General features: G+C 43.5%; 1 protein-coding gene across 1 annotated transcript in view; it reads right to left on the bottom strand.

Moving 5' to 3' along the window:
* Window positions 1-9513: 9513 nt before the first annotated feature.
* Window positions 9514-25086, bottom strand: part of lasp1 (LIM and SH3 protein 1) — a 154126-nt gene continuing 138553 nt past the window's right edge. Inside the window, exons 5-7 of the mRNA XM_043674841.2 lie at window positions 17188-17299; window positions 14931-15010; window positions 9514-12892 (exon numbers count right to left, since the gene is read on the bottom strand). Of these exons, the coding sequence (XP_043530776.1) occupies window positions 12719-12892; window positions 14931-15010; window positions 17188-17299 (366 nt within the window). The 3' untranslated portion in view covers window positions 9514-12718. The remainder of the gene's footprint in view (window positions 12893-14930; window positions 15011-17187; window positions 17300-25086) is intronic.

Raw genomic sequence — 25086 nt, 5'->3', positions numbered from 1 at the left:
GTTGAGGAGGCGGCTGTCACTGTAGAGAGTGAGACACCAATGGGAGCCTGAGGGTAATGCATTGGAAAATGGTTCTATTGAGGAAATCTGTCAGTCTAATACTGTCCTCCGAGAACAGTGTTACGCTGGAGCATCTAGAAGGTCATATGTACACATATGCTGTCCTCAAAGCATTCCTGTAGCTATCAAGCATCCCACTGACCAGGGTGACTGACTCCCATGAAGGGACTAACCAAATGAAGGGATACTTTTGCATGGGAGTGTGGTGTTGATGCTGGCAAAGCTGGTGAGTTATAGAGTGAGGCAGGATGTAGATTGCACACGCTTGTGTGTGTTCTTATTGAGGTCCCAAGATACAGGACAGCCTGTGCCCTGGGAGGTTCTAACCCGGGTTCTGCATCCCGGCGCCAAATTGCAAGAGATCTTGGGCTAGTGACAGATCAAACAGGAGAAGGTTCATTCAGGAAGGTACCAAACACAAGAAGAGACTTTGTCAGAAGCGAAGGCAAAGTTAGAAAGAGTGCACAGACCATCAGACAACCCCTCGCCCAATTCCAGCAACACTATCAACCCCACAAGTGCTAGAGTCTGTATGTTGAACTTAAGTGAAGTCACCACAGTCCCCAAACACATCTTTGAAGAGTGCACATACCATCCTCCTCACCATTTCCCAAGTTCCAGGGATGTCCCTGACTGAAGAGGACAGAATCACTGTCTCAGCAAAGAGAGAGATGGCTCATGGTGGGGCAAGGTTGAGAAAGTGGGACTTTCATGGTAACTCCAGTCAGTGTGGGATCTGGGCCCGCCACAGTTAGCATCACTCTGCACTGCAAACCAACTGTCCCCTTATGTTGAACTTAACAGCCATGTTAGAATCCACTGGCCTGGACTGGAATCAACACATTCCCAATCCCAATGGACAGCCAAAAAACAAGAGAAGGGAAGTAGAAGGGCTACAGAACTCACTGGGTCCACATTATTCCAACTGTAACCCTGTGTGAATTCACCACCTTTTTTTTAGTTATGGCATTGTCTTCAGCCATTCAGGCTCCACGCGTTCAAAAACAAAACCTTAAGTTAGACTGCCATTGGTGGGGCACAGTAACAAAATTAAAATCAAACACTCAGCAGAAACAGAAGCATTATTGGTGTGATAATACAGTCTAATCCCTGCAATGTCCATTTAATTCCAAATTCAGAAGTTCTCTTGCCTAAACCTCACTGTCTTTTTCATTCATACGGTATAACAGCATCAAACAGACCCTTCGGCTCACCATGTCTATGCTGACCAATACACACCAAACTACACTAATCCCATTTACCTGCACTTGGTCCATAGCCTCCTGTGCCCTGGCATTTCAAGAGGAGACAAAAAAACCTGCAGATGCTGGAACCCAAGGTAGACAAGCAGGAGGCTGGAAGAACACAGGAAGCCAGGGAGCATGAGGAGATGGAGAAGTCAACGTTTCAGTCCTGAAAGAAGGGCTACCTCCAAAACATTGACTTCTCCACCTCCTGCTGCTGCCTGGCCTGCTGTGCTCTTCCAGCCTCCTCCTGTTGACCTGGCATTTTAAGTGCTTACCCAGATACTTATTAAATGTTCTTGGAGATTTCCCTGAGAAAAATACCTCTTTGACAAAGCTTTCGGTCACCAAATCTAGATAGTTTCTTCCTTGCCTCAGTGCCAGTATTTGTCTGATTATGCTACTCAAGACTTTTTACTATGTTATAGGTGCTATATAAACCCAAGCTGTAGTTTTGCTGATGTCTCCAGGACCAAACAGCCTCTGTGCTTCGAAACACAGAAATGTTCTGCAGTACCAGAGATCTGGCAGCTTCCATGGGATTAAATCTTAATAAGAGTCAACCACTTCAGCAGAGATGGGGAGAGGATTTAGGAGAAAATGGAAAATAAATTACAGACATACAAAACCAAGGATAGTAAATGACACAAGGAGATATCTGATGTGATCATTTATCCAGGTCATTCTGCAAAGAAATTGTGTTCCTTTTGTATTAAACTCAAAAACATAAGCTTGTTTCACTTTGAAGTTGAGGAAAATGATTTGGCTAACCTTAATGAGTCCATTCAACAACATTTCGGAGTTTAGAGGTTAACACAAGTTCCTGTAGCATACATGCTAAAACTGTCAAAATTATATAATTATAAAATGATATAATGCACAATGCTAACACTTCTAATTTCAGATGATGTACATCACTCAAGGGGATGAGTGAAAGTTAACTCTACATCCTTCCAATTGGTATCACTGAATAGTGATTAAGAACAGTGTCTCCTCCCTTCTCAAACCTAGTATACTGAAGTTGAATGGTGTTCTATCATCATGATAGGCTTGCTTACAAAGGATAATGCAATCACATCAACAGATTTACTATTGAATTCAATATACTGTATATATCTGCAGTTTGGCAACATGCCATTTTGTGACAAAATGTTATAATATATTAATTTTGGAATGTGGATTTCAAAATCGAGGTGGATGAGCATTGGTTAATTTTTTGATAGCTTTTTTTAAAAAAAATGATCAGGGACTCCTTCCAGATCTAATTCAGCATTTGTTAAATGCATGATTGCAGACCCCTGTGGCTTTAATGGAAAGAAGTTTACACTGTTGGGTCTATGACAGGTAGGGCAAATAATTTAGGTTATTAACTTTGTTTTCAATTCCAAAAGAATCAAGGATTAAGCAAGTTAGTTTAATTTAGTTCAGAAGTCACAAGAGTTGAGTTTTGCTATACTTTATTAGATCATTCTAACTGTTTATATTTAAACAGCCTGTTTGAAACAAATGTTAGAAAATTTGTTCTGTTGTTAAAGAAAATCTGCACCCTCGGGCCATATTCAAGCAATGGCTAACCACCACTTTAATGAAACTTAAAAATTAACATATGATCTGTCAAGCAAGGTTTCATTCTGGGATCTGACTTGCCCAGTAGTACCATCAGCTGGGATGAGAGTTTTGGCACCTATAAGTGAGGCTCTGGTCAAGAATAAGAGAGTTAAATATTCGGTATAGATAACTCAGATCAAATCAATCTCTTGAAGCGTGTAAAGGGTGTAGCGGCATTCTTAATAGGGAAGTCAGGAGGGAAAATGGGGGATATGAGATAGTCTTAGCAGATAAGGTTAAGGATAGTCCAAAGTGATTCTACAAGTTCATTAAACAGCAAAACAGCAATTTGGGAAAGAATTGCACCCCTTCAAAATTAACCAGGCCGTCTATGTAGGGAACATCAGGAGATAGGAGAGATACTAAATGAATATTTCACGTCAGTTTTTATGTTGGAGAATGAAATGGAGGCTAGAGAACTTGGGGAATATTGATATTTTGTAAACAGAAGGGGAGATGCTGGAGGTCTTAGTAAACATAAAGGTGGATAAATCTCAGGGATTTGATTAAGGGTAACCTGGTACAATGTGGGAAGTCAGGGAAGAAATTGCGGGGCCCTAGCAGAGATATTTGTATCATCTACAACCATGGTGATGTGCCCAAGGATTGGATTTGGCAAGTGCTGTGCCTTTATTTAAGAAAGGATGTAAGGAGAAGTCTGGGAACTTTAGACCTGTGAGTCTGACATTGGTGGTGGGTAAGTTGTTGGAGATTATTCTGAAAGATAAGCTTTACATGCATTTGGAGAGGCAAGGACTGATTAGGGATAGACAATATAGTTTTGTGCTTGGGAAATCATGTCTCACAAACTTGATTGAGCTTTTTGAGGAAGTAACCTAAAAGATTGACAAGGGCAGAAGGGTATTCGGTGTTTACATGGACTTTAGTAAAGCCTTTGACAACGTCCTGCATGATAGACTAATTAGTAAGGTTAGATCACATTGGATTCAGGGAGAGATTGTCAATTTGATTCAAAATTGGCTTGACAGAAGGAGGCAGAGGCTAGTGGAGGAGAGTTGTTGTATGGACTGGAGGCCTGTGACCAGCGTGTTCTGCAGGGATCGGTACTGAGTCCACTTATTTGTCATTTATGTAAACAGTTTGGATTAGAATATAGGAGACATGGTTAATACATAATTCTTTGAAGCTTGCAGATGACACCAAAATTGGTGATATTGTGGACTGTGAAAAAGTTTATCTGAGATTACAAAGATATCTTTGATCAATTGGGTCAATGGGCTAAGGAGCAGCAGGTAGAGTTCAATTTGGATAAATGCAAGGTATTGCATTTTGGAAAACAAACGAGAACAGGACGTACATAATTGATAGTAGGGGCCTGGGTTGTGTTGTCAAACAGAGAGACCGAGGGGCACAGCAATTCAGGCAGCATCCGAGGAGCTTCGAAATCGACGTTTCGGGCAAAAGCCCTTCATCAGGAATAAAGGCAGAGAGCCTGAAGCGTGGAGAGATAAGCTAGAGGAGGGTGGGGGTGGGGAGAGAGTAGCATAGAGTACAATAGGTCAGTGGGGGAGGAGATGAAGGTGATAGGTCAGGGAGGAGAGGGTGGAGTGGATAGGTGGAAAAGGAGCTGGGCAGGTCGGACAAGTCCGGACAAGTCAAGGGGATCGTGTTGCTGGAGGTTAGAAGCTAGGATGAGGTGGGGGAAGGGGAAATGAGGAAGCTGTTGAAATCCACATTGATGCCCTGGGGTTGAAGTGTTCCGAGGCAGAAGATGAGGCGTTCTTCTTCCATGCGTCTGGTGGTGAGGGAGCGGCGGTGGAGGAGGCCCAGCACCTCCATATCCTCGGCAGAGTGGGAGGGGGAGTTGAAATGTTGAGCCACGGGGCGGTTTGGTTGATTGGTGCGGGTGTCTCGGAGATGTTCCCTAAAGCGCTCTGCTAGGAGGCGCCCAGTCTCCTTAATGTAGAGGAGACCGCGTCGGGAGCAACGGATACAATAAATGATATTAGTGGATGTGCAGGTAAAACTTTGATGGATGTGGAAGGCTCCTTTAGGGCCTTGGATGGAGGTGAGGGAGGAGGTGTGGGCACAGGTTTTACAGTTCCTGCGGTGGCAGGGGAAAGTGCCAGGATGGGAGGGTGGGTTGTAGGGGGGCATGGACCTGACCAGGTAGTCACGGGGGGAACGGTCTTTGCGGAAGGCGGAGAGGGGTGGGGAGGGAAATATATCCCTGGTGGTGGGGTCTGTTTGGAGGTGGCGGAAATGTCGGCGGATGATTTGGTTTATTTAGGGGGCATATTTTTAAGGTGAGAGGAGAAAGATTTGAAAAGGACATGAGAGGCAACTTTTTGTTTAAAAAAAGTGTGGTTAGTGTGGGGAATGGATGTCCAGAGGAAGCGGTGGATGCTGGTATAGGTACAGCTTTTAAAAATCATTTGGATAGGTTCATAAATAGGAGAGTAGAGGGGTATGGGTCAAATGCACGCAAGTGTGTCTAGTTTGATTTTGAAATGTGGTCGGCATGGACTAGTTTGACTGAAAGGTCTGTTTACATGGTGTATGACTCTATGACCACGTGTGTGAAGTTCTTCTTTATAATATTCCCAAAAATGCCTGTCTGGTGAATGCACTGAGCAGCTCCCGGTCATTCATTTTCAATTCCCCCCAACCACACATCACTCATCCCGTGACTGCACAGTTACACTGAATTAGATAAAATTTGTTTCAATCAAGATTGCACATAAAAAAATACACTTAAAGGATTTTGCTGTAGATTCAGTTCCTTGGGAGTTAAGGAAAATTAGTTTGCAAATCTTACTTTACATTACAAGCACTGTGGTCTTGACTAACCCTGCAGTGAAAAGGGACAGTGCAGTTTTTAAGATGACCCATTAGAACATGGAACAATTCAGTGCAGTGCAGGCCATTCGGCCCTCAATGTTGCACTAACCTGTGATACCGATCTGAAGCCCATCTAACCTACACTATTCTATTATCATCCATATATTTATCCAATGACCACTTAAATACCCTTAACATTGGTGAGTCTATTACTGTTGCAAGCAGAGCATTCCACACCCTTACTACTCTCTGAGTAAAAAGGCCATTAATCAGAGGCAGAGTTGAGAGTGTGGTGCTGGAAAAGCACAGCAGGGCAGGCAGCATCCGAAGAGCAGGAGTATCGATGTTTCAGGCATAAGCCTTTCATCAGGAATGAGGCTTGTGAGCCAAGGAGGTGGAGGGATAAATGGGAGGGGATGGGAAGTAGTTTAGAGTGCAATAGATAGGTGGAGATGGGGGTAAAGGTGATAGGTCAGAGAGGAGGGTGGAGCGGATAATTGGGAAGGAAGATGGACAGGGAGGACAGATCACGAAGGCAGTGCAGAGTTGGAAGGTTGGATCAGGGATTGGGGGGGGAGGGGGGGGGTGAGAAGAGGGGAAATTAGGAAACTGGTGAAGTCCATATTAATACTGTGTGGTTGACAGATTTGCTACCACAGCCATATCTCCTTCCTCACTTTCTACATTAATCAGAGGCATCCTTTCTGTCAGTGGATGTAATAGTGTGTGGAATCTATTTTGAAATCAAGGTCTCTCCGGTGATCTGCCAATATTTAATCATGCAACCAACATCAGAGAAAATTCTGGTCATTCTCACTGTTCTTAGTGGCTCCTGGGCTGTACACAAATCACTACCTTGTTTCCAATTTGACAACTACTTGACAATGCACATGGCATGTGTGGGGCGAGAATGAAAGGTCATATCATAGCTCAATTAACCTATATTAGAATCTAGTCGTTAACATGAAATATTAACTGTTTGCCTCTTTCCAAGTCCTGCAAAATATTGCCAGTATTCTCTTTTATTAGCTGTTAAGTGCTTTGGGTAATCCTGGAACACGAAGGATGTAATATAACTACAACTGTTTATTAAAACAGCTGTAGTTAGTGAACAAGCTTCTATTGCTATGGTAAAATCTAAATGCTGAAAAGGACCTTTCAACTTTAAAGTGATGGATTTGAAAATCTCAATGGTATAATTTATAACCGGTCAATAGTGTCGCATGGTGAGTCAACAGTTAGCACTGCTGCCTCACAGCACCAGGCACCCAAGTTCGGTTCCACCCTCAGGTGATCGTCCAAACTCCATATAGACCCTCTCCTGGTGTCTGTGTGGGTTTCCTCTGGGTGCTGTGGTTTCATCCCACATCCCAAAGAAGAGCAGGTTGGTGGACTGGCTATGCTAAATTGCCCAGCGCCCAAGGACGTGCAAGCAAGGTGTCTGAGCCATGAGAAATACATGATGGGTGGGATGCTCTTTGTAGGGTTGATGTAGATTCAATGGGCCAAAGGGCCTGTCTCCAGTCTGCAGGGATTCTATGAATTTGGATTATTCAGCTGGATAGTATACACAGGTTTGAATAGTTGAAAGGAAAATTTGGGTAATTATAAGCAGGTCCTTCAAATAGGTTAACATTGTAATGTTTTTCTGAAGTTCCTTTTTTTTGTGTACTTCTCCATTTTCCATTCAAAACCCAGGATTGATTCTGTTCCTAATAGGGTGGCATGGTGGCTAGCACTGCTGCCTCACAGCACCAGGGTCCCAGGTTCAATTCCTGCCTCGGGCAACTGTCTGTGTGGAGTTTGCACGTTTTCCTTGTGTCTGCGTGGGTCCCCTCTGCATGCTCTGGTTTCCTCCCACAGTCCAAAGATGTGCAGGTTAGGTGAATTGGCCATGCTAAATTGGCTGTAGTGTTAGGTGTAGGGGAATGGGTCTGGGTAGGTTGCTCTTTGGAGGGTCGGTGTGGACTTAATGGGCCAAAGGGCCTAATCTGATCTAAAAAAAACATGTTCACTGTGTAGAATTAATTGAGAACTGAAAAAAAATCTTGGAATCTGTTTGTCAGGGCTATCAGAAGTTCTAGTTCAGATTTTTTAATAAAAATTACTTGTTTCTTCACAATAAAGGAGGATTGGTGGCTTAGGCCAAATTTATTCCCTTCAGAAGTTAATATCGGCTGCCTTCTGGAACTGATGCCGTCAGTTTAGGGGGTAATGTTAGGCAATGGAGGGGTGAGTATCACACCCCATTGCTGTTAGAAGAGTATTGCTGAGGGCTGAGCTAGGATAGGTTCAAAATACCTTCCCTGTCTCTACTTTATGAAGCTGATTAGCTTCCTTGTTAGAGTCATTTTAAGGGGAGGCAATGGCCTGTTAACCCAAAGACGCAGATAATGTTCTGGGGACCCGGGTTCAAATCCCACCATGGCAGATAGTAGAATTTGAATCCAATAAAAATCAGGAGTAAGAGTCTAATGACAAGCATGAATCAATTGTTGGAAAACACCATTTGGCTCATAATGCCCATTAGGGAAGGGAACCGCCCTCCTTACCTGGGCAACAGTTAACTCTAAGGGATGGGCAATAAATGCTGCCTGGCCAGTGATGCCCACATCCTATAAATGAATTTAAAAAACCTACTTGGACATATTTTGACACCTTTAGAGCAGTTGGGACTTTACACCCCAGATCTCATGGGCCAGAGGAAGGGACACCACCACTGCATCAGAGTCCTACATTGGAGGTCTATTCTTGTTCACACTTCCGTAGGTATTCTCAATTTATGGCAGATTGCAATTCAACACAGGTGAGCACCATTTAGAACATTTCCTTTGGAATACCTAGAGACAGGCTTGGATTGTAAATATTTAATTCACTATGAGTGATTGCTGATGATGGCTAGTAGTTTTTAAAAAACTAAAAAGTCACCCTAATTTGGTGGTGGGAAAGCTGTTCAAGCATGGGTAATAACACTACTGGGCATGAAAACTAGAGTACTTGAAAAAGGCTGTCTTGTGATGAGGGTAGTGTCCCTACCTTTGAACCAGGAGGCCCAGGTTTAAGTCCCACTTGCTCCAGGGTGTGCCACAATATCTTTGAACAGGTCGATGAGAAAATATTCAGGATACCTTGAAAGGTGTTGTGGTACAGTGGCAATGCCCTTACCCCTGAGTAAGGCAGGCCTGGCTTCAAGTCCCACCTGATCCAGAGGTGTCTGAACATGTCGATTAGAAAATATCTTTGAATACATTGGCACAGCCCAAATTTTAAAGGGCACAAACAGACAATTCAGATTGTTCTCTCTAGTCCAAATGGGACAGAAATGAATGTTTTCACAAGTTCAGTATGATTGCATTGAAACACTTCAGACCCTATAACCTAAAAATAATTTCATTAATTCCACCATGTCTCAATCTTTCCAGTAAATGCGTTCAACAAAGTCTGCATTCCTTCTCTGGTAACCATAAAGGATCCCATGTCGAAGAACAGGGAGTGATCCACGTTGTCATGGACAATATTTCCCCTAACAAACTTCACTAAAATAAAGTTAAATATGGGAGCTTGCTGTGTGCAGATTGTCACAATTTCTGAATTATAACAGTAATTACATTTCAAAGAATGTACCTCATCAATTGGGAAGCACTCTGAGATGCCCTGAGGTAATGAAGTTGCTTTGTAAATGCAAATTCTTCTTCCTCCCTTCCCAAGGGAGCTTGATTTATTCAGATGAATTTTCCATATGCTTCACACACATTTATAGATCCATTAGCAAAACACTTCTAAATAAATAAATTCCACATTATTTCCCATCATTTAGTTTATTGACAATCTGTCATGTAAGAATCATGCCAAAAATACATTTTTTCCTAAAAATTGCAAGCGTGGTAATGAAGAATTCAGAAATGCAAAGACATGCTTAACCTGAATTGCAGATATCCAGTATTTTATGAAATTACATACATACATCTGTAATACCACTTTTTATTCCACACCCCACCCTCCCCCATCCGCACCTCAATTTCCAAGCCAAACAGAATCTAGCCACAACACCTTTTCAATATGCTGAACTTGGTCAGTGATGCAGAATGCCTCACAATTCAACAGCAATTTTGCAGTCCAGGCAATTTAAGACGGATAGAGGGTGTTCCTTCATGCTGAACAAACCCCATTTCTTGTAAGCTGTTCTGTGGAGGGAGGAGGTGCTACTGCTGGGAAAGATCACAAGAGAATATTCTCTCTCTTATCCACCCTGACCAGTCTTTGTAACAAACCAACACGCATCAAGTGAAACGCAACTCAAAATATGGTTGTTCCCTTTTATATTTAGCCTCGTCTTTAAAAAAATGCCACTCAGAAAGCAAAAGGTCATTCCAGACGCTGTCTTTTTGCAGGATGAGTAACTCAATAACATCTTTAGCAAAAGCACTAAGCGGAACTTGATAAGCATGTGTAAACAAACAATTTTTTTAAACCAATTAGCGGTAACAACTGCAAGTTTCAAATTAAATAGCATGTTAAGACTAAGCAGTTAATGTACTGATACCATGGAATGTTAAGAGAGTCATTAATGTTGGCACACAATGTCTACACATGTGCTAATGTACATTTCTTCTGTGGTCCACTAGTTTTGGTGCCTGAGCTTTACCAGTTAACCAGTTGTTTCAAGCCTAGGCCAGGCCAGGTTTCCAATGTTTGCTTTTTGCTGCTTTTACAGAGGAGAATGTGAGAACCCCATCTCTACCAAGTCTGTTTAAGTGCTGCACAGACCAGATTGAAGGCAGACAATGCAATATTCTTTTCAGTAAAGCATAACTGTATCATTTATATTTTACTATAACCAGTCACAATACACTATTTTCCCATCTTAAAGCAGTCAGAGGATTTACAATGGTTTTGAAAGTACGTCAGGTAGTTTCCTAACAAACAAAATAGCAGAGAGTTGTTAGAGCTTTAGGTGATATAGTACAGTCTGCCCCAAGGGCTTTAATTAATCCATCAACATTATGTTTACTACCAACAGTAGGAATCGATCAATTAATTGGCACAACTGCAGTCAAAACAGCCAACTCACAAATTAATGACATGACACTTAAGAAACATATTGCAGTACCGTAGAGGGTGCCTGGTGCATTGCTGATAACTAAACATATAAATTCATATAACCTATAAAGGCATTTACATGGGCACAGTCAGCTGGCTACTGCTCTCTTCATGTCTCTCAATGAGATTTGGAAATCGTGCATAAAGAGATCCCAGACTAGTAACCGCTGGATATTCATTACACAGACGATAGAGGGAGTTGCTTGGAGACAGCTCCCCATTGTCGCCACAACTTGACAGGAATTGCAAAACATTGTTCAATCAAGTCTTTCTGTGTCAGACTGGTTTAAACTGGACTCAGTCTCATGAAAGCCTCATGTATTGCCATGTAACACAATAATGACTCTGAAAAGGAATATGTATTAATTCCAGTAAAAGTAACCATTCTTTTTTACATTGCTCCTCAAGTTGTATAATATTGTTGCCACCTCAAGGTTTTATTGAGAGTTTTTTTTATTTCAATGGTATAAACTGCTCCAAAATGGGATAAAAATATTCCAAGTTAGGTCAAGTTTACAGACGTCACAGTTTTGAAATGAATGGATCTAGACAGAGCAGCAGTTAGATCATGAGTCTTGCAAACACATTGTCAGGGAAAAATAATCCTCCTGCTGCTCAGGTTTGTGTAAAACCTGTTTATTTTCTGTAAAAAAGGAATTTTGCTCTCACTTACCAAACTTGCAAATTTAAATAAATTTTCAGCTCACTTTACTCCTCCCTCCACACCCCCATTCTAAAATTCACCTTGTACAGTCAATTGTGTCACAACCTCAGTATGTAACAATGGTATAGGTGGGTTAGGAATGTGGCAAGAATGGCAGGAGGTAGAATTCCATCTACTTCTGCAATTCTAATGGGTATTTATCTTGTCATGTCAGTTACCCAGCCTGTTACATCACTTCTATTTTTGAGAAAGAAGATGGTCACAAAGATCATTTGTTTCAGCTGCTTGTTTCACTCCCCTGAAAATTACAACAGCCAAAAGAGTCTGCTATCTATAGAAGAGAACACGTCGAGATTCCTAGTTTTATGAGAATTGTGTACACCATTAACTGAACTATTTATGGTGATACTTAGCCATAGTCAATGTCCGTGCATTCTCTGTAGGCTATTGGGTGAAAGGTAACATTTAGAATATTTTTAAAAATCCAGTCTTACTGTTCACCTGTGTGCCTCACTGTGAGAGTGCGAGAGAGAGTGTGAGGGTTGGAGAGAGGAAGTGTAGGGAGAATGAGACTGTAAGTGTGTACACCCACAATGCATATGTCTCAACTGTGCATACGTGCGTGTGTACACACATAGGTCGGGGTGGGGTGGGGTTGGGGGAATGGGGTTCCATCTGTCACTGTGCAAATCTTTCCCTCTCTCTCTGGCCCTTTAGAGCTGAAGAACAGAAGTCTTTTGACAAACTGTATTCACAATCTTCCTCCTGCCAAGAGAACTATCCTGTATTTTGGTCCTGCACAACTTGAATTATTTAAGCAATTTGCAAATAAAGAGCAATGCACTAGAGAAACTAAAATAATATGACCAAAAGAGGTGCAATCTGAGATTGTCCAGACTAATCAAGTACAATAATCCAGTCGAGAATTTCAAAGTAAAGATCTACAAAGAAGAAGGATTATCTGTTTAAAAAAATGGAGAGTTGGATAATGCAGAGCAGTGAAAAACTTGCAAAAGGCTAGATTTCCTTCAAGATAAACAAGCCAAAGAAAATTTTGACTGTATTCCAGTAATACTAAGATCAGAGAAACTGAGAAATTTGTTGTATAATCGGAACCACAATTTCATACATTTGCTTTACCTAATATTTTTGTCAAATTACTGTTGGGATCCATATGGTAATTTATTTTATTTATAATATATATAATCAAAGCAGAAGCAGGCGTTTGATCTGGGCTCCATTACACGGCTTCGACGTAGTTAGCTGGGAGCATGCCAGTGTCACCCGTTCTCTCCACGGTACCGTACATCCATCCTTCATCAATCTGTTGTACATCAATGATTAAGTCGCCATCTAGGAAGGAGATCTCATCATCGTCTGCTGCTGCATAATCATACACAGCTCTGTAACGCTTCTACAGATCAAGGTAGTACAAGAGAGATTGTTAAGGGAGGGGTGAGTATTAGCTCCTCATTCACAAGCATCATTCTCTCTAGCCCCAGGACAGAACCCACCAGCCCCACCCCCCCACATATACACACCCAGATCATCCTATCAATATGGAACCATATGAACACTACACTCATGTAGCCAGTGAAGTTACCCTGATGCACTTGATAAATGACCATTCTTCACACACCTGAAGGATCAGCCACAGGTTTGTTGGGCAACACACTCTCACCTTGAAATCTGAAAGTTGTGGGTTCAAGCCCCCTTCCAGAAACTGGAGAATTTTTACTTCTTTCATGAACATGGCTGGTTGAGCCATCATTCATAGCTGATTCCCAATTGGCTTGCAGAAGGTGGTGGTAACTTTCCTTCTTGAACTGCTGCAGTCCTTGGGATGTAGTGAGGGAACAGTGATATATTTCCAAGTCAGGATGGTGAGCAGCTCAGAGGGGAATTTGCAGGGCCGGGAAGTTCACACACATCTGCTGACTTCGACTTTCTAAGCCGAAAAGGTTGTGGGTTTGGAAGCTGCTGTTAAAGCAGAGCAGCTGGTACACATTGCTGCAACTGAGCGCCTGGTAACTCCATGTTAACACCTCCAATGCAGCACTAATGGGGTGCCTCACTTTCAAAGTGGCTATCCTCCAGTTAGGACAATAAACCAAGCCCCAGTCTATCTTCAGAGCAGGTATAGAAGATTGCGTGGCACTATTTTGGATAGAAAACTGGCTAACCGGTCGAAGGCAGAGAGTGGAGGTAGATGGTAAATATTCAGCCTGGAGCCCAGTTACAAGTAGAGTTCCGCAGGGATCAGTTCTGGGTCCTCTGCTGTTTGTAATTTTTATTAATGACTTGGATGAGGGAGTCGAAGGGTGGGTCAGTAAATTTGCAGACGATACAAAGATAGGTGGAGTTGTGGACAGTGAGGAGGGCTGTTGTCGGCTGCAGAGGGACTTAGATATGATGCAGAGCTGGGCTGAGGAGTGGCAGATGGAGTTCAACCCTGCCAAGTGTGAGGTTGTCCATTTTGGAAGAACAAATAAGAATGCGGAATACAGGGTTAATGGTAGGGTTCTTAGTCAGGTGGAGGAACAGAGGGATCTTGGGGTCTATGTACATAGATCTTTGAAGGTTGCCACTCAGGTGGATAGAGTTTGTAAAAAGGCCTATGGAGTATTATCGTTCATTAGCAGAGGGATTGAATTCAAGAGTCGTGAAGTGATGTTGCAGCTGTACAGGACTTTGGTTAGGCCACAGTTGGAGTACTGTGTGCAGTTCTGGTCGCCTCACTTTAGGAAAGATGTGGAAGCTTTGGAGAGGGTGCAGAGAAGATTTACCAGGATGTTGCCTGGAATGGAGAGGAAGTCGTACGAGGATAGGTTGAGAGTTCTCGGCCTTTTCTCGTTGGAACGGCGAAGGATGAGGGGTGACTTGATAGAGGTTTATAAGATGATCAGAGGAATAGATAGAGTAGACAGTCAGAAACTTTTTCCCCGGGTACAACAGAGTGTTACAAGGGGACATAAATTTAAGGTGAAGGGTGGAAGGTATAGGGGAGATGTCAGGGGTGGGTTCTTTACCCAGAGAGTGGTGGGGGCATGGAATGCGCTGCCCGTGGGAGTGGTAGAGTCGGAATCATTGGTGACCTTTAAGCGGCATTTGGATAGGTACATGGATGGGTACTTAATCTAGGTTAGAAGTTCGGCACAACATCGTGGGCCGAAGGGCCTGTTCTGTGCTGTATTGTTCTATGTTCTATGTATTTTGAATAAGAACAGGATTTATCTCCCCGAGTCCTCCGCCAACCTCTGCAGAACAAGACCATAGTTATTTATCTCTATGGGATCTTGCTGACCCACAAAATGACAGGTATGTTTACGTTACAAGAGAAATGGATGAACTGGACTGAACTTTGGTGCTTTCTGAGGATAAGCACAGCAGAATAGAAATGCAAGTTCGCACAAAAGAACCGATAGAAGGAACAAAACAGGTTAAGAACTTACCCCAGTTGAGGGAGGTTGGGCAACAGGTGCAGCGGGTGGAGTGTAGTCTTGAGTCTGGGGCTCCTGAAGTTGCTGGTAGCCTGGATTAGGGTGAAAAGAAATCAAGGTTAAGTTGGGAAAATCTCCCCCCATTCTGGCAAAGGCTTGAAAGCAAATCATTTGAAATAGACCTTCTCTCTAGACTTTGAAGAGTCTGCTCAAGAATTTCTTTTTTGCCCCAATTTGGAAAGAATTTTCTTGCATCGGGATTAAGTAACCAAATGCTGCTACATTACAAATCCAAGCAAATGAGAAACTATTGTCACAAATACTCTCTCAGGAAGGTCCTCATTAGTGCGTTCAAAGCGTGCTACGCTGATATGGTTTAGACTGTTTCCCTTATCAACTACATTCCAACCAAACTGCTCAACATTGAGCATCAACCTGCTCACCACCCAAATTCTCACCAGCTCAGTGCAGAGGTCAATGCTAGAAATCCGAAGATGAGCATTAATCAACTACTAGAAGACAGCAGTAGCATGCCAGAACATCAAGAGAGTCAGAGGGCAGAGTGTGTATAGTAGCCATCATTAAGGAGAAGGTGAAAGCTGAAAGGTCTGAAGATGAATAAGTCCAGATGGACTACACCCCAGAGTACTGAAGGAGATAGGGTGGTGGAGGCATTGGTAGTGATCTTTCAGGAATCAAGGAGGGTACCAGAGGACTGGAAAATGTCTAATGTAACATGCCTGTTGAAGAAGGGAGGGAGGGAGAGAAGGATGATGAGAAATTGTAGGCTGGTTAGTCTAATCTTGGTTGTTCGTAAGATTTACCTCTGTCACTGGTAATATGTTAGTGTCCACTATTAAGGATGAGATTGTGGAGCACTTAGGTGAGCGTGGTAAAATAGGGTTGAGTCAGCATGGGCTTCATCAAGGGGAGATCATGCCTGATAAATCTTTGAGGAGGCTACGAGCAAGTTAGACAAAGGAGAGGCAGCAGATGTGATCTATTTGTATTTCCAGAAGACCTTTGACAAGGTGCCACAAGGGAGACTGCTAAATAAAACAACAGCCCATGATATTAGGGACAAGGTATTGGCATGGATTGAGGGAAGGCAGAGATTAGGGATAAAGGGGTCTTTTTTAGGATGGCAGCCGATGACTAGTGGAGTTCCACAGGAGTCAGTGTTGAGACCTCATCTATTCACATTATACATTATTGACTTGGATAAAGGAACTGAGGGTACTGCTGCTAGGTTTGCAGATGACACAAAGATAGATGGAAGGACAGGTAATGTTGAAGAAGCAGAGAGGCTGCAGAAGGACTTGGACAGTCTAGGAAAGTGGGCAAAGAAATGGTAGATGGAACACAACATGGGAAAGCATGAGGTTATTCACCCTGGCTGGAAGAATAGAGACATGGACTATTTTCTAAATGGGGAAAGACTTCAGAAATTTGAAGCACAAAGGGAATTGGGAGTCCTCATTCAAGATTCTCTTCAGATTAATATGCAGATTCGTTTGGCAGTTAGGAAGGCAAATACATTGTTAGCATTCATTCCCAGAGGGTTGGAATACAAGAGCAGTGATACACTGCTGAGGGGCTGTATAAGGCTCTGGTCAGACTGCATTTGGAATATTGAGAGCAATTTTGGAGCCAGGAAGGATGTGCTGGTGTTGGAGAGGTTCCAGAGGAGGTTTACAAGAATGATCCTGGGGACGAAGGGCTTAACATATGAGGAGTGGTCAAGGACTCTCGGCCTACATTCGATGGAGCTTGAATGATGAGGGGGCAATCCGATTGAAACTTATAGGATACTGAGAGGCCTGGATAGAGTGGATGTGGAGATGTTTCCACTGGTAGGAGAGACTAGGAACCGAGAGCACAGCCTCAGAGTGAAGTGACGACTCTTTAATACTGAGGTGAGAAGGAAGTTCTTCAGCCAGAGGGTGGTGAATCTGTGGAACTCATTGCCACAATGGTCCGTAAAGCCACTTTAATGAGCGTATTTGTTTTTGTCTTGAATGGTAAGGGGATAAAGGGCTAGGAAGAGTAGGCAGGAGGATGGAGCATCAGCCATGATCAAATGGCAGAGTAGACACAATGGGCTGAATGGCCTGACTCTGCTCCTAAATCTAATTCAGAGCAACCAATAATTACGACAGAGAGGGAGTGTTTGGGGAAGAACAACTAGCCGTTGTTATTGGGGCGGCACTTGGAGCTGAAGACTGACTCACTTTCTCTGGTTTACAAAAGTGTGCATTTTGTACCTCACCTTGATGCACCTCGTGCTGAACGTTGTACTGAGGAATATCATTTGAGGGCCTTCGCTCACCAGCTGCTGCACTGGTTCCTTTGCTTTTCTCAAATTCTTCATGGTATTTAATCTGGTGAAAACAAAAGCACAGGAAAAGATGTTGATTGGTCACAAATAAATCCAGATTGCAGCTCATCTCCTTGGGAAGGGTTAAAGCAGACATCCCCAGGGGTCAGCATCAGGGCCCTTCTTGTAACACATCATTCACCATGTACAGCGTGGAGTGCAGAGGATAATTTCAAAGTCTATGGATGGTACAAAACCTGCAATCTGCGAGGACTACACAGTGTAGAACTTCAAAAGGACAGAGTCAAACTCACTGAAGCGGATGGTTTGGTGAATGAAGACGTTCTGGCTGTTCTTAAAAAAAAAAGTCACACCAGACTTAAAACATCAGCTGTTTCTCTCTCCACAGATGCTGCCAGCTCTGAGTTATTCCAGCATTCTGTGTTTGTTTCAAGATCTCTGTCCTCTGCAATATTTTGCTTTGAACCCAGTGAATGGAGTACAGTACAGAGGAATGCAAGGTTTTGGGAGGAAGAACATAGACAGAAACAATGTAAAATAGGGGGTGCAGGAGCAGAGAACTAACGCATATGTAATGCATAGAGTATTGAAGGTGGCACGACAAGAGGAGAGTACGGTTCATAAAACAGAGAGAATCTTGGGGCTTTAATAATAGGGCCATAGAGCCGGCAGGATATGCTGAACCTGCATAAGACATTGGTTAGATCACAGCTGGGAGTTTTGTGTACGGTTCTAAGGCACCACATTTTAGGAAGGATGTGAACACACTGGACACCATGCAGCAGTGATGAGACATTTCAGTTATGAGGACAGATTGAAGATCAGACTGTCCTCTTTGGAGAGAAACAACTCCAAAATTATGAGTGGACTAGAAAGGGAGAAATGGTCCCTGTATGCAAAAGGAACAACAACAAGAGGCTGTGATTTCACAACATAGCCAACCAGAGATGAGAAATAAAATCTTTGTAGTTAGAGTATGGAATGCAGTGCCTGGAGGTGTGGTTGAGGCAGATTTAATTAAGGTATTCAAGAGAGTATTGGATGATTATTTGAATAGAGACAAGGTTATAGCAAAAAGGCAGGTGGTTGGAACCAAATCATGACGCCTGAGAGACCTGCCCCAGGAAGGAGAACCAACACGAAACATTCCCGGCCCCATAAGACACCTGCTGACGTGAAATCCATCAGAATGGACCTGGAGAGCAGCCCAAATACCTCTGCAAAAACACATGCCTGGACCCAAACAACAAATCAGCAGCAACTGAAACCAGGAACTAACCGGACAAAATCAGAAACACCCATGACTGTGTCGCCAAATACCAGACTAATGCCATCTATAAGATCACAGGCGACACCACCATAGTCGGTCAAATCTTAGATGGCCACGAAACAGAATACAGACGGGAGGTGGAAGACCTGGAAAAACAGTGCACTAAGAACAACCTAACTCTCAATGCCGGCAAAACCAATGAATTATTGATTTTCGGCAGGATGTTACTCATGTCCCCCTACACATTAACAGCACAGAGGTGGAACAAGTGGAGAGTGTCAAGCTCCAGGGAGTGGTCATCCACAACAAGCTTTCTTGGACTCTTCATGTGGACGCACTGGTTACAAAGGCCCAACAACATCTCTTCGTCCTCAGGTAGCTGAGGAAATTTGGCATGATAGCAAATACCCTTGCCAACTTTTATAGGTGCGTCACCGAGAGCATTCTCTCTGGATGTATCACCACCTGGTATGGCAACTGTACCATTCAAGATCGGAGATGGTTACACTAAGTGGCGAATTCGGACCGGACGATCACAAAGGCCAACTTCCTATCTATAGAATCCATCTACCAGGCCCGCTGTCAAGGAAAGGCCACCAGCATTCTCAAAGATCCATCCCATCCTGGCAATGTTTTTCTACAACCTCTACCAGCAGGGAGAAGGTACAGAAGCCTGAACATACATACCAGCCTGTTTTGAAACAGTTTCTACCCTACTGTTGTTAGAATACTGAATGGACTCACAAACCCTTAACATTTGCCTGTACCTGTGTTTTTCCTTTTGCTGCTGTTTACCTAGTATTTACTATCTATGCTACTCAACTCTGTGATCTGCCTGTGTTGCTCGTAAGACAAAGCTTTTCACTGTGCCTTGGTACACGTGGCAATAAATTCTATTCTATTCTACTTGAAGAGCCGGTATAGTCTCAATGGACTGAATGGCATCCATGTACACTGTAACAGTTCGGAGATTCTGGAGAATGGGATGGTCGCTTCATCAATTTACTCTAAATGTGATTAAACTTCGTGGTGATTGCTACTCTAGTGTCACAGGAACAATGGGAACAACTGGGCCCATGTAATGGCAAATACCAAACAAACACAGGCTCTTTCCCACAGAGACAGAAAGGGTGTAAGTGACCCAAGTTATCTTTAAAACTATTAAATGGTTTCAACAGGAAGAACCAAAAATGTTTCCATCTATCAGGGAAATTGGAACTAGGGACTATGACTAAAAATAGCCAGTAATAAATCCAATAAGAAAATTTTGACCCAGAAGATATTATGAAAAGAGATATAGTACCATCATGGAGAGGACTTGTTAGAGGTCATGTAGTGCAATGGGTATCGTCATTGCCTCTGAACCAAAAGTCCCACTCCAAGGCTGGATAGCAAAAAAAAAGGTGCATTCATAACACAGCCAGGTTCAGTATTAACTTGTAAGTCCTTCCAATACACCCCCACGGTCATTAGCGAATGCAGGGTAGATCCCTAGTCAACCTCATGACAGAAAACAGTTTTGAAGCCTCTACCATCACCATTCTCTAGATTACAACATCAATGTAAAGAGTGCAGACTCCCTGAGAGACACAGCACCACCTGTTAAAAACCAGGCTGCATAAGTACACAGCGTAGGAAGGAACTTAAGACATGGTTAGGCCAAGAGGAATGGGAGTAGATTCCTTGAGAGCTTGGACACAGGCATCAACCAATCAGGCTGTATCACCAGTTTCTGCACTTTAACTGCACTATGAATGTCTCTCTCAGATTCCATGCACCCTTATAAACAGTGGACTCCAGAGAATGAAACTTCCTGTAAGTAAATGGGAACAGTAGCCCAGTGGTTACCAAAGAAATAATTTAAAAGATGGCAGCTGAGGAATTCAAATTTAATAAATGAGCAATGTTGACCACGTAACCGATACATTGACACAAACATGCTAGAGGGAAGTACATCTGCCACCCTTCCTCAGCCTGGCCTACATGTGACTCCAGACTCTCAAAAATGTAGTTGCCATCTTAATTTGTCCATCAAGACAGGTCATTTAGATTCAAGAAAGTGACTCACCTCACCACCTTGTCATTGGGACACGTGGTGTTGCCAGTTTTAAACACACACACATACAGCTTCAAATTAATTTTTTTTCCCAAAAAGCACACACACATATTTGATCATGCATTTCCACCCTATTCCAAAAGAGGGTGCACTCAAATGATTAGATTAGATTTGATTCGATTCCCGACAGTGTGGATACAGGCCCTTCAGCCCAACAAGTCCACACCGACCCACCCAGTTCCATTTCTCTCTAACACTACGGGCAATTTAGCATGGCCAATTCACCTGATTTGCACATCTTTGGACTGTGGGAGAAAACCAGAGCACCCGGGGGAAACCCACACAGACACAGGGAGAACATGCAAACTCCACACAGACAGTCACCAGAGGCTGGAATCGAACCTGGGACCCTGGTGCTGTGAGGCAGCAGTGCTAACCACTGAGCCTGAAATGAGTTAATGCCATACATGTTCAAATTCTGGGGATATCAACAATTCCTGTGGAAATCCTTCAAAGGCAACACACCCATTCAATTAATCTTTTGGGCTTTACCCATTCAATTAACTTGAGTGTATGTAAGACCGGATATTGACACACATGCTCAAACACACACTGAAGTAATGAATATAGGTTGGTTTTTACTCTTCCAAAAAAGTACCCAGAGTGTGCGTAGCAGGAACACACTGCTACGTGTTCAGTGATAGGTTCCCCCAGCTTGCACTAAGCTTCACTCAAACACTTGAAGGTCAGTGTGGGAGCAAGACAGAAAAATTAAAAGTACGCAGAAGCTCAAGGTCAGGCTTATGGACTGAGTGGGGGGAGGTGCACTGTAAAGAAGTCACTCAGTCTGCATTTAGTGTCCTCCAACTACATCATGAGCAGAAATCACTAAACTGAAAGAAATAATCCCACCAAAATTTGAGAACACAAATTAAGTCTTCCACAAGTGTCAGAGGAGCTTGTTCAGTCCCTCAAACCTGTGTCACTGTTTAATTAATTCACAGTTGATCTACCCCTCACCTTATTCTCCACAACCACCTGATGAAGGAACAGCACTCCGAAAGTTAGTGCTTCCAAATAAACCTGTTGGACTATAACCTGGTGCTGTGTGATTTTTAACAATCTACCCCTCCACTGACTCCTGTTCAACTTTTTAAGTGATGCGCTGAAGGGAGGCTCACAAAGGGACCAGAGGCATCTTCCTCTTATTGCAAGGTTACATTGGTTCACATCACCAATACGGGACAAGGCAAGGTGGGAGGTTGACAATGAAACCAAGGAACTGCAGTTTCGTTAAAGTTGTTCAGTTCCAATCCATCCTTTAACCAGCAGGTGGAGGCAGGGAGTCAACACCACATGAAAATGCCTGTAAACCACTCCCATTCTCCCTGGTCAGGCAAGTAACAAATCAGAACTTCCCTTCTCCTGTATCCAATCATCGGTCCCTCATCCTCGCCCCAGGCCAGCACTAGCACAAAGTACAAGCTATTCCAACTATTCTTAAGCAAGCCCAGACGGTGTGTCATAGCCCATGTTACAGACTAGGCCTCTTAACAAATTCGACTGGAACGAAAAACATACTGAGCTATTACTCCTCCACTTGCTTTCCAGACCATTTAAAACTAAAAAAAAAGGTGAATTCCTCTCAGATCCCTCTGTGGTGGAGTTATCTTTCATAGAAAGGCTCCCTTCCAGAGTTTCACCCAGGCCACGTGTGAGTGCACCCAGAACACCAGGCCACCTGGGGAAGTGGTTTGATCTCAGGTGGACATTAGTCACACCAAATCCATCAACTCCACCAAAGTAACCAAGCTTGGATCCTTCTTGTGGTAGAATGGGTAGCATTCTCCCCAAGCTCGAGTCAAAGGGGGTCATGGGGTGTTGTCCCAGGGCAGCATCTCGAGCACAAATCCAGCTGACTGCCACCCCACTGTGTGATTATCAGAGGTGCCATCTTTCCCATGCCACATTGAAATGAGATCCAGTCAACCCCCTTAGAATCACAGAATCCCTGCCGGGTGGAAGCAGGCCATTCAGCCCATTGAGTACACACTGACCCCCTGAAGAGCAGACCACTCAGACCATACCCTATCCCTGTAACCTTGCATTTCGCATGGCTAATCCTCCTAATCTTGGACCGTGGGAGGAAACCAGAGCACCCAGAGGAAACTCATGCAGACACATAGAGAATGTGCAAATTCCATGCAGACACTCCAGGGAGCAATGTCCCAGCTTATCCAACCTCACCTTCTAATTCAAACCCTCCTATCGCTGTAACATCCTTGTACATTTTTTCTGCATCCTTTCCAGTTTAACAACATTTTTCGTGTAAGGCATCCAGAATTGTATGCAGCATTCCAAATGTTGATTGTGTATTCCATTCTACTGTTTGACCTCCCTGAATGCATTACCATCCAGATCTCTTAAAGCAGATCTTAAAGACAGAAGCTCTATTTTATACTCTTTCCATTAAGAAACCACCTATGCCTTCTATTCTCAGAGAGTCCTCAAGGTGATAAACTTATAGCAGGTAAGTGGAAGCAGAACATATGAGAAATGAACTCTCCTCCCCACCAACCCATCACCTCTTCCCCATTCCCCATCTCCACCCTCCCCCCCCAAAAGAAAATGTGCTCAATGGAACCTGAGGAGTGTTATAGTTTTATCTCATTTTCTCACCCACATGCCCATACACTCTTCCTCCCTCTCACTTCCTGTTGAAGCACAGTACCCCAGTACCACGATAAAAGTAACCAGTGTGTGTGTGTTAACCATGGCTCCGTTCGGCTCCTTGAGTTAGAGGGCCCCACTCCACAGATTCAAAGGATAAACTCTACACACAGACTTCAATGTGGTACCCCACTGTTGGGAACTCTGCCCTTGATATGAGACTTAAGCAGAGGCATCACCCGTCCCCACCAACCCAACCATCTTTCTGGTGGACAAAAATCTCATGGCACTATCTCAACTACGATTATCATTAACTTTGTTAACAGTTGTCACTGTCACATTGTTATTCGTGCCATTTCCTCCATACTGGTTGGGAGTTGCTTTGGGAGTACCTCATCACTGAAGATTCCTCTAAATGTGAGCTTGTTGTTCACAGGGGAAGACAGAACCATGAGATTCTGCAGATTGGTGCTCAAACCCAACCCTGTACTCACAAAGTAACCAATCGTCGAGCAGTGATAGGGATCAGGGAGTCGTGGTCAGGGTGAAGGGTGGGGGCCTGACTAAAAACTGGAGAGAAGACCACAAGCAGAACTAGCCATGATCTGAATGAATGGTAGTGCAGGCTCAAAGGGTAGAATGGCCTACCCCTGTACCTATGCTTGGATATTCCAGTGTTCCTCGGCACACAAACCTCAACGCCAGCTTGCTGCACCAAGATACTCCATTCTGCCACCCATATTCAGCAAAGTCAGGGCCACCTGATCACTGGTGACAGAGGCATCATGTTTGAAGCTTGTAGGAATTTCAGTCAGACCCTGTCGTGCAATGGGTTGTGCTCCTATCTCTGGGCCACAGTCCTGCGTTCAAGCCTCACACTGGGACTCGATGGCCACTGATGTGAAGTTTCTAACAGGACCAGACAGCTTGACTGCAAATCCTTCCAACAGACCTAATGCTAGGCTGTAAGAACAGCGAGGAAACTTCCCCGACAGGGTTAAATAACTCCACGAAAACCGGTATCTCATCACCAAGTCACCCTTTATTTATAGGTACACAGTACGTGTGGGCTCTGACCCAGCTAACTCAGAGCAGGTTCAAGAGTGAGCAGAGCCCCTGACACTCCTGTTTTTTTAATTTTTTTTCCTCAGCACCCATGTTGCGTGTATGCAGGTGTGAGACACAGTGAAAGACACAAGGGTACTCAAATTTTTATTCAATTTCCACCACCAGGAAGAAAAGAAACACCCAAGTGGCCAGTGACACCTGTTTATTTATTTTTTCTTTTTTTATTTTTATTTTCTCTTTTTTTTCTCTTTCTTTTTCCTAACACCTGAGTGGCCAGTGACACCTGTTTATCTCTGTCAGCCAGGGCTCCCTGATTGGGCCAGAATAACAGCCCCAATCAGGGAGCTCCTATTCTATGAGGTCCACCTGGCTGACCCTGTTCCAATCACTACGCAGATAGCAATGACAAACCACTGCACTATCTTTACCCTGAAGCTTGGACCAACCCAGTGGAAGTCCATGTTTGACAATATCCTTATTGGGAATGGTACCTGAACAGGAAATAAACTGGGTAAAAAAATCCTTGTGGTAAAAGCACTCAACACATGCCCATTTACATAAACATCCCCTGATACTCAGGAACCAGATAAGTCAGTCAATACTATCAAATGCACCCTGCTCTGAATGCGAAGTGGGAAAACTATGAACAGACAGGTTAACTCTCACTGGAAGTCACATCCAACAATCCCATCTCACACTCAACTTTGAATCAGAAATACAACTAGTCACAACTGGATTCCTGATTAACCACTTACGGCTAGAATCT

Source organism: Chiloscyllium plagiosum, unplaced genomic scaffold (assembly GCF_037043375.1).
Source record: "Chiloscyllium plagiosum isolate Xiang-an unplaced genomic scaffold, Cpla_swu_hap1 HiC_scaffold_32, whole genome shotgun sequence".
Taxonomy (NCBI): Eukaryota; Metazoa; Chordata; class Chondrichthyes; order Orectolobiformes; family Hemiscylliidae; genus Chiloscyllium; species Chiloscyllium plagiosum.
Note: the sequence above shows the minus strand (reverse complement) of the source record. Positions and strands in the feature narration are given on the sequence as shown.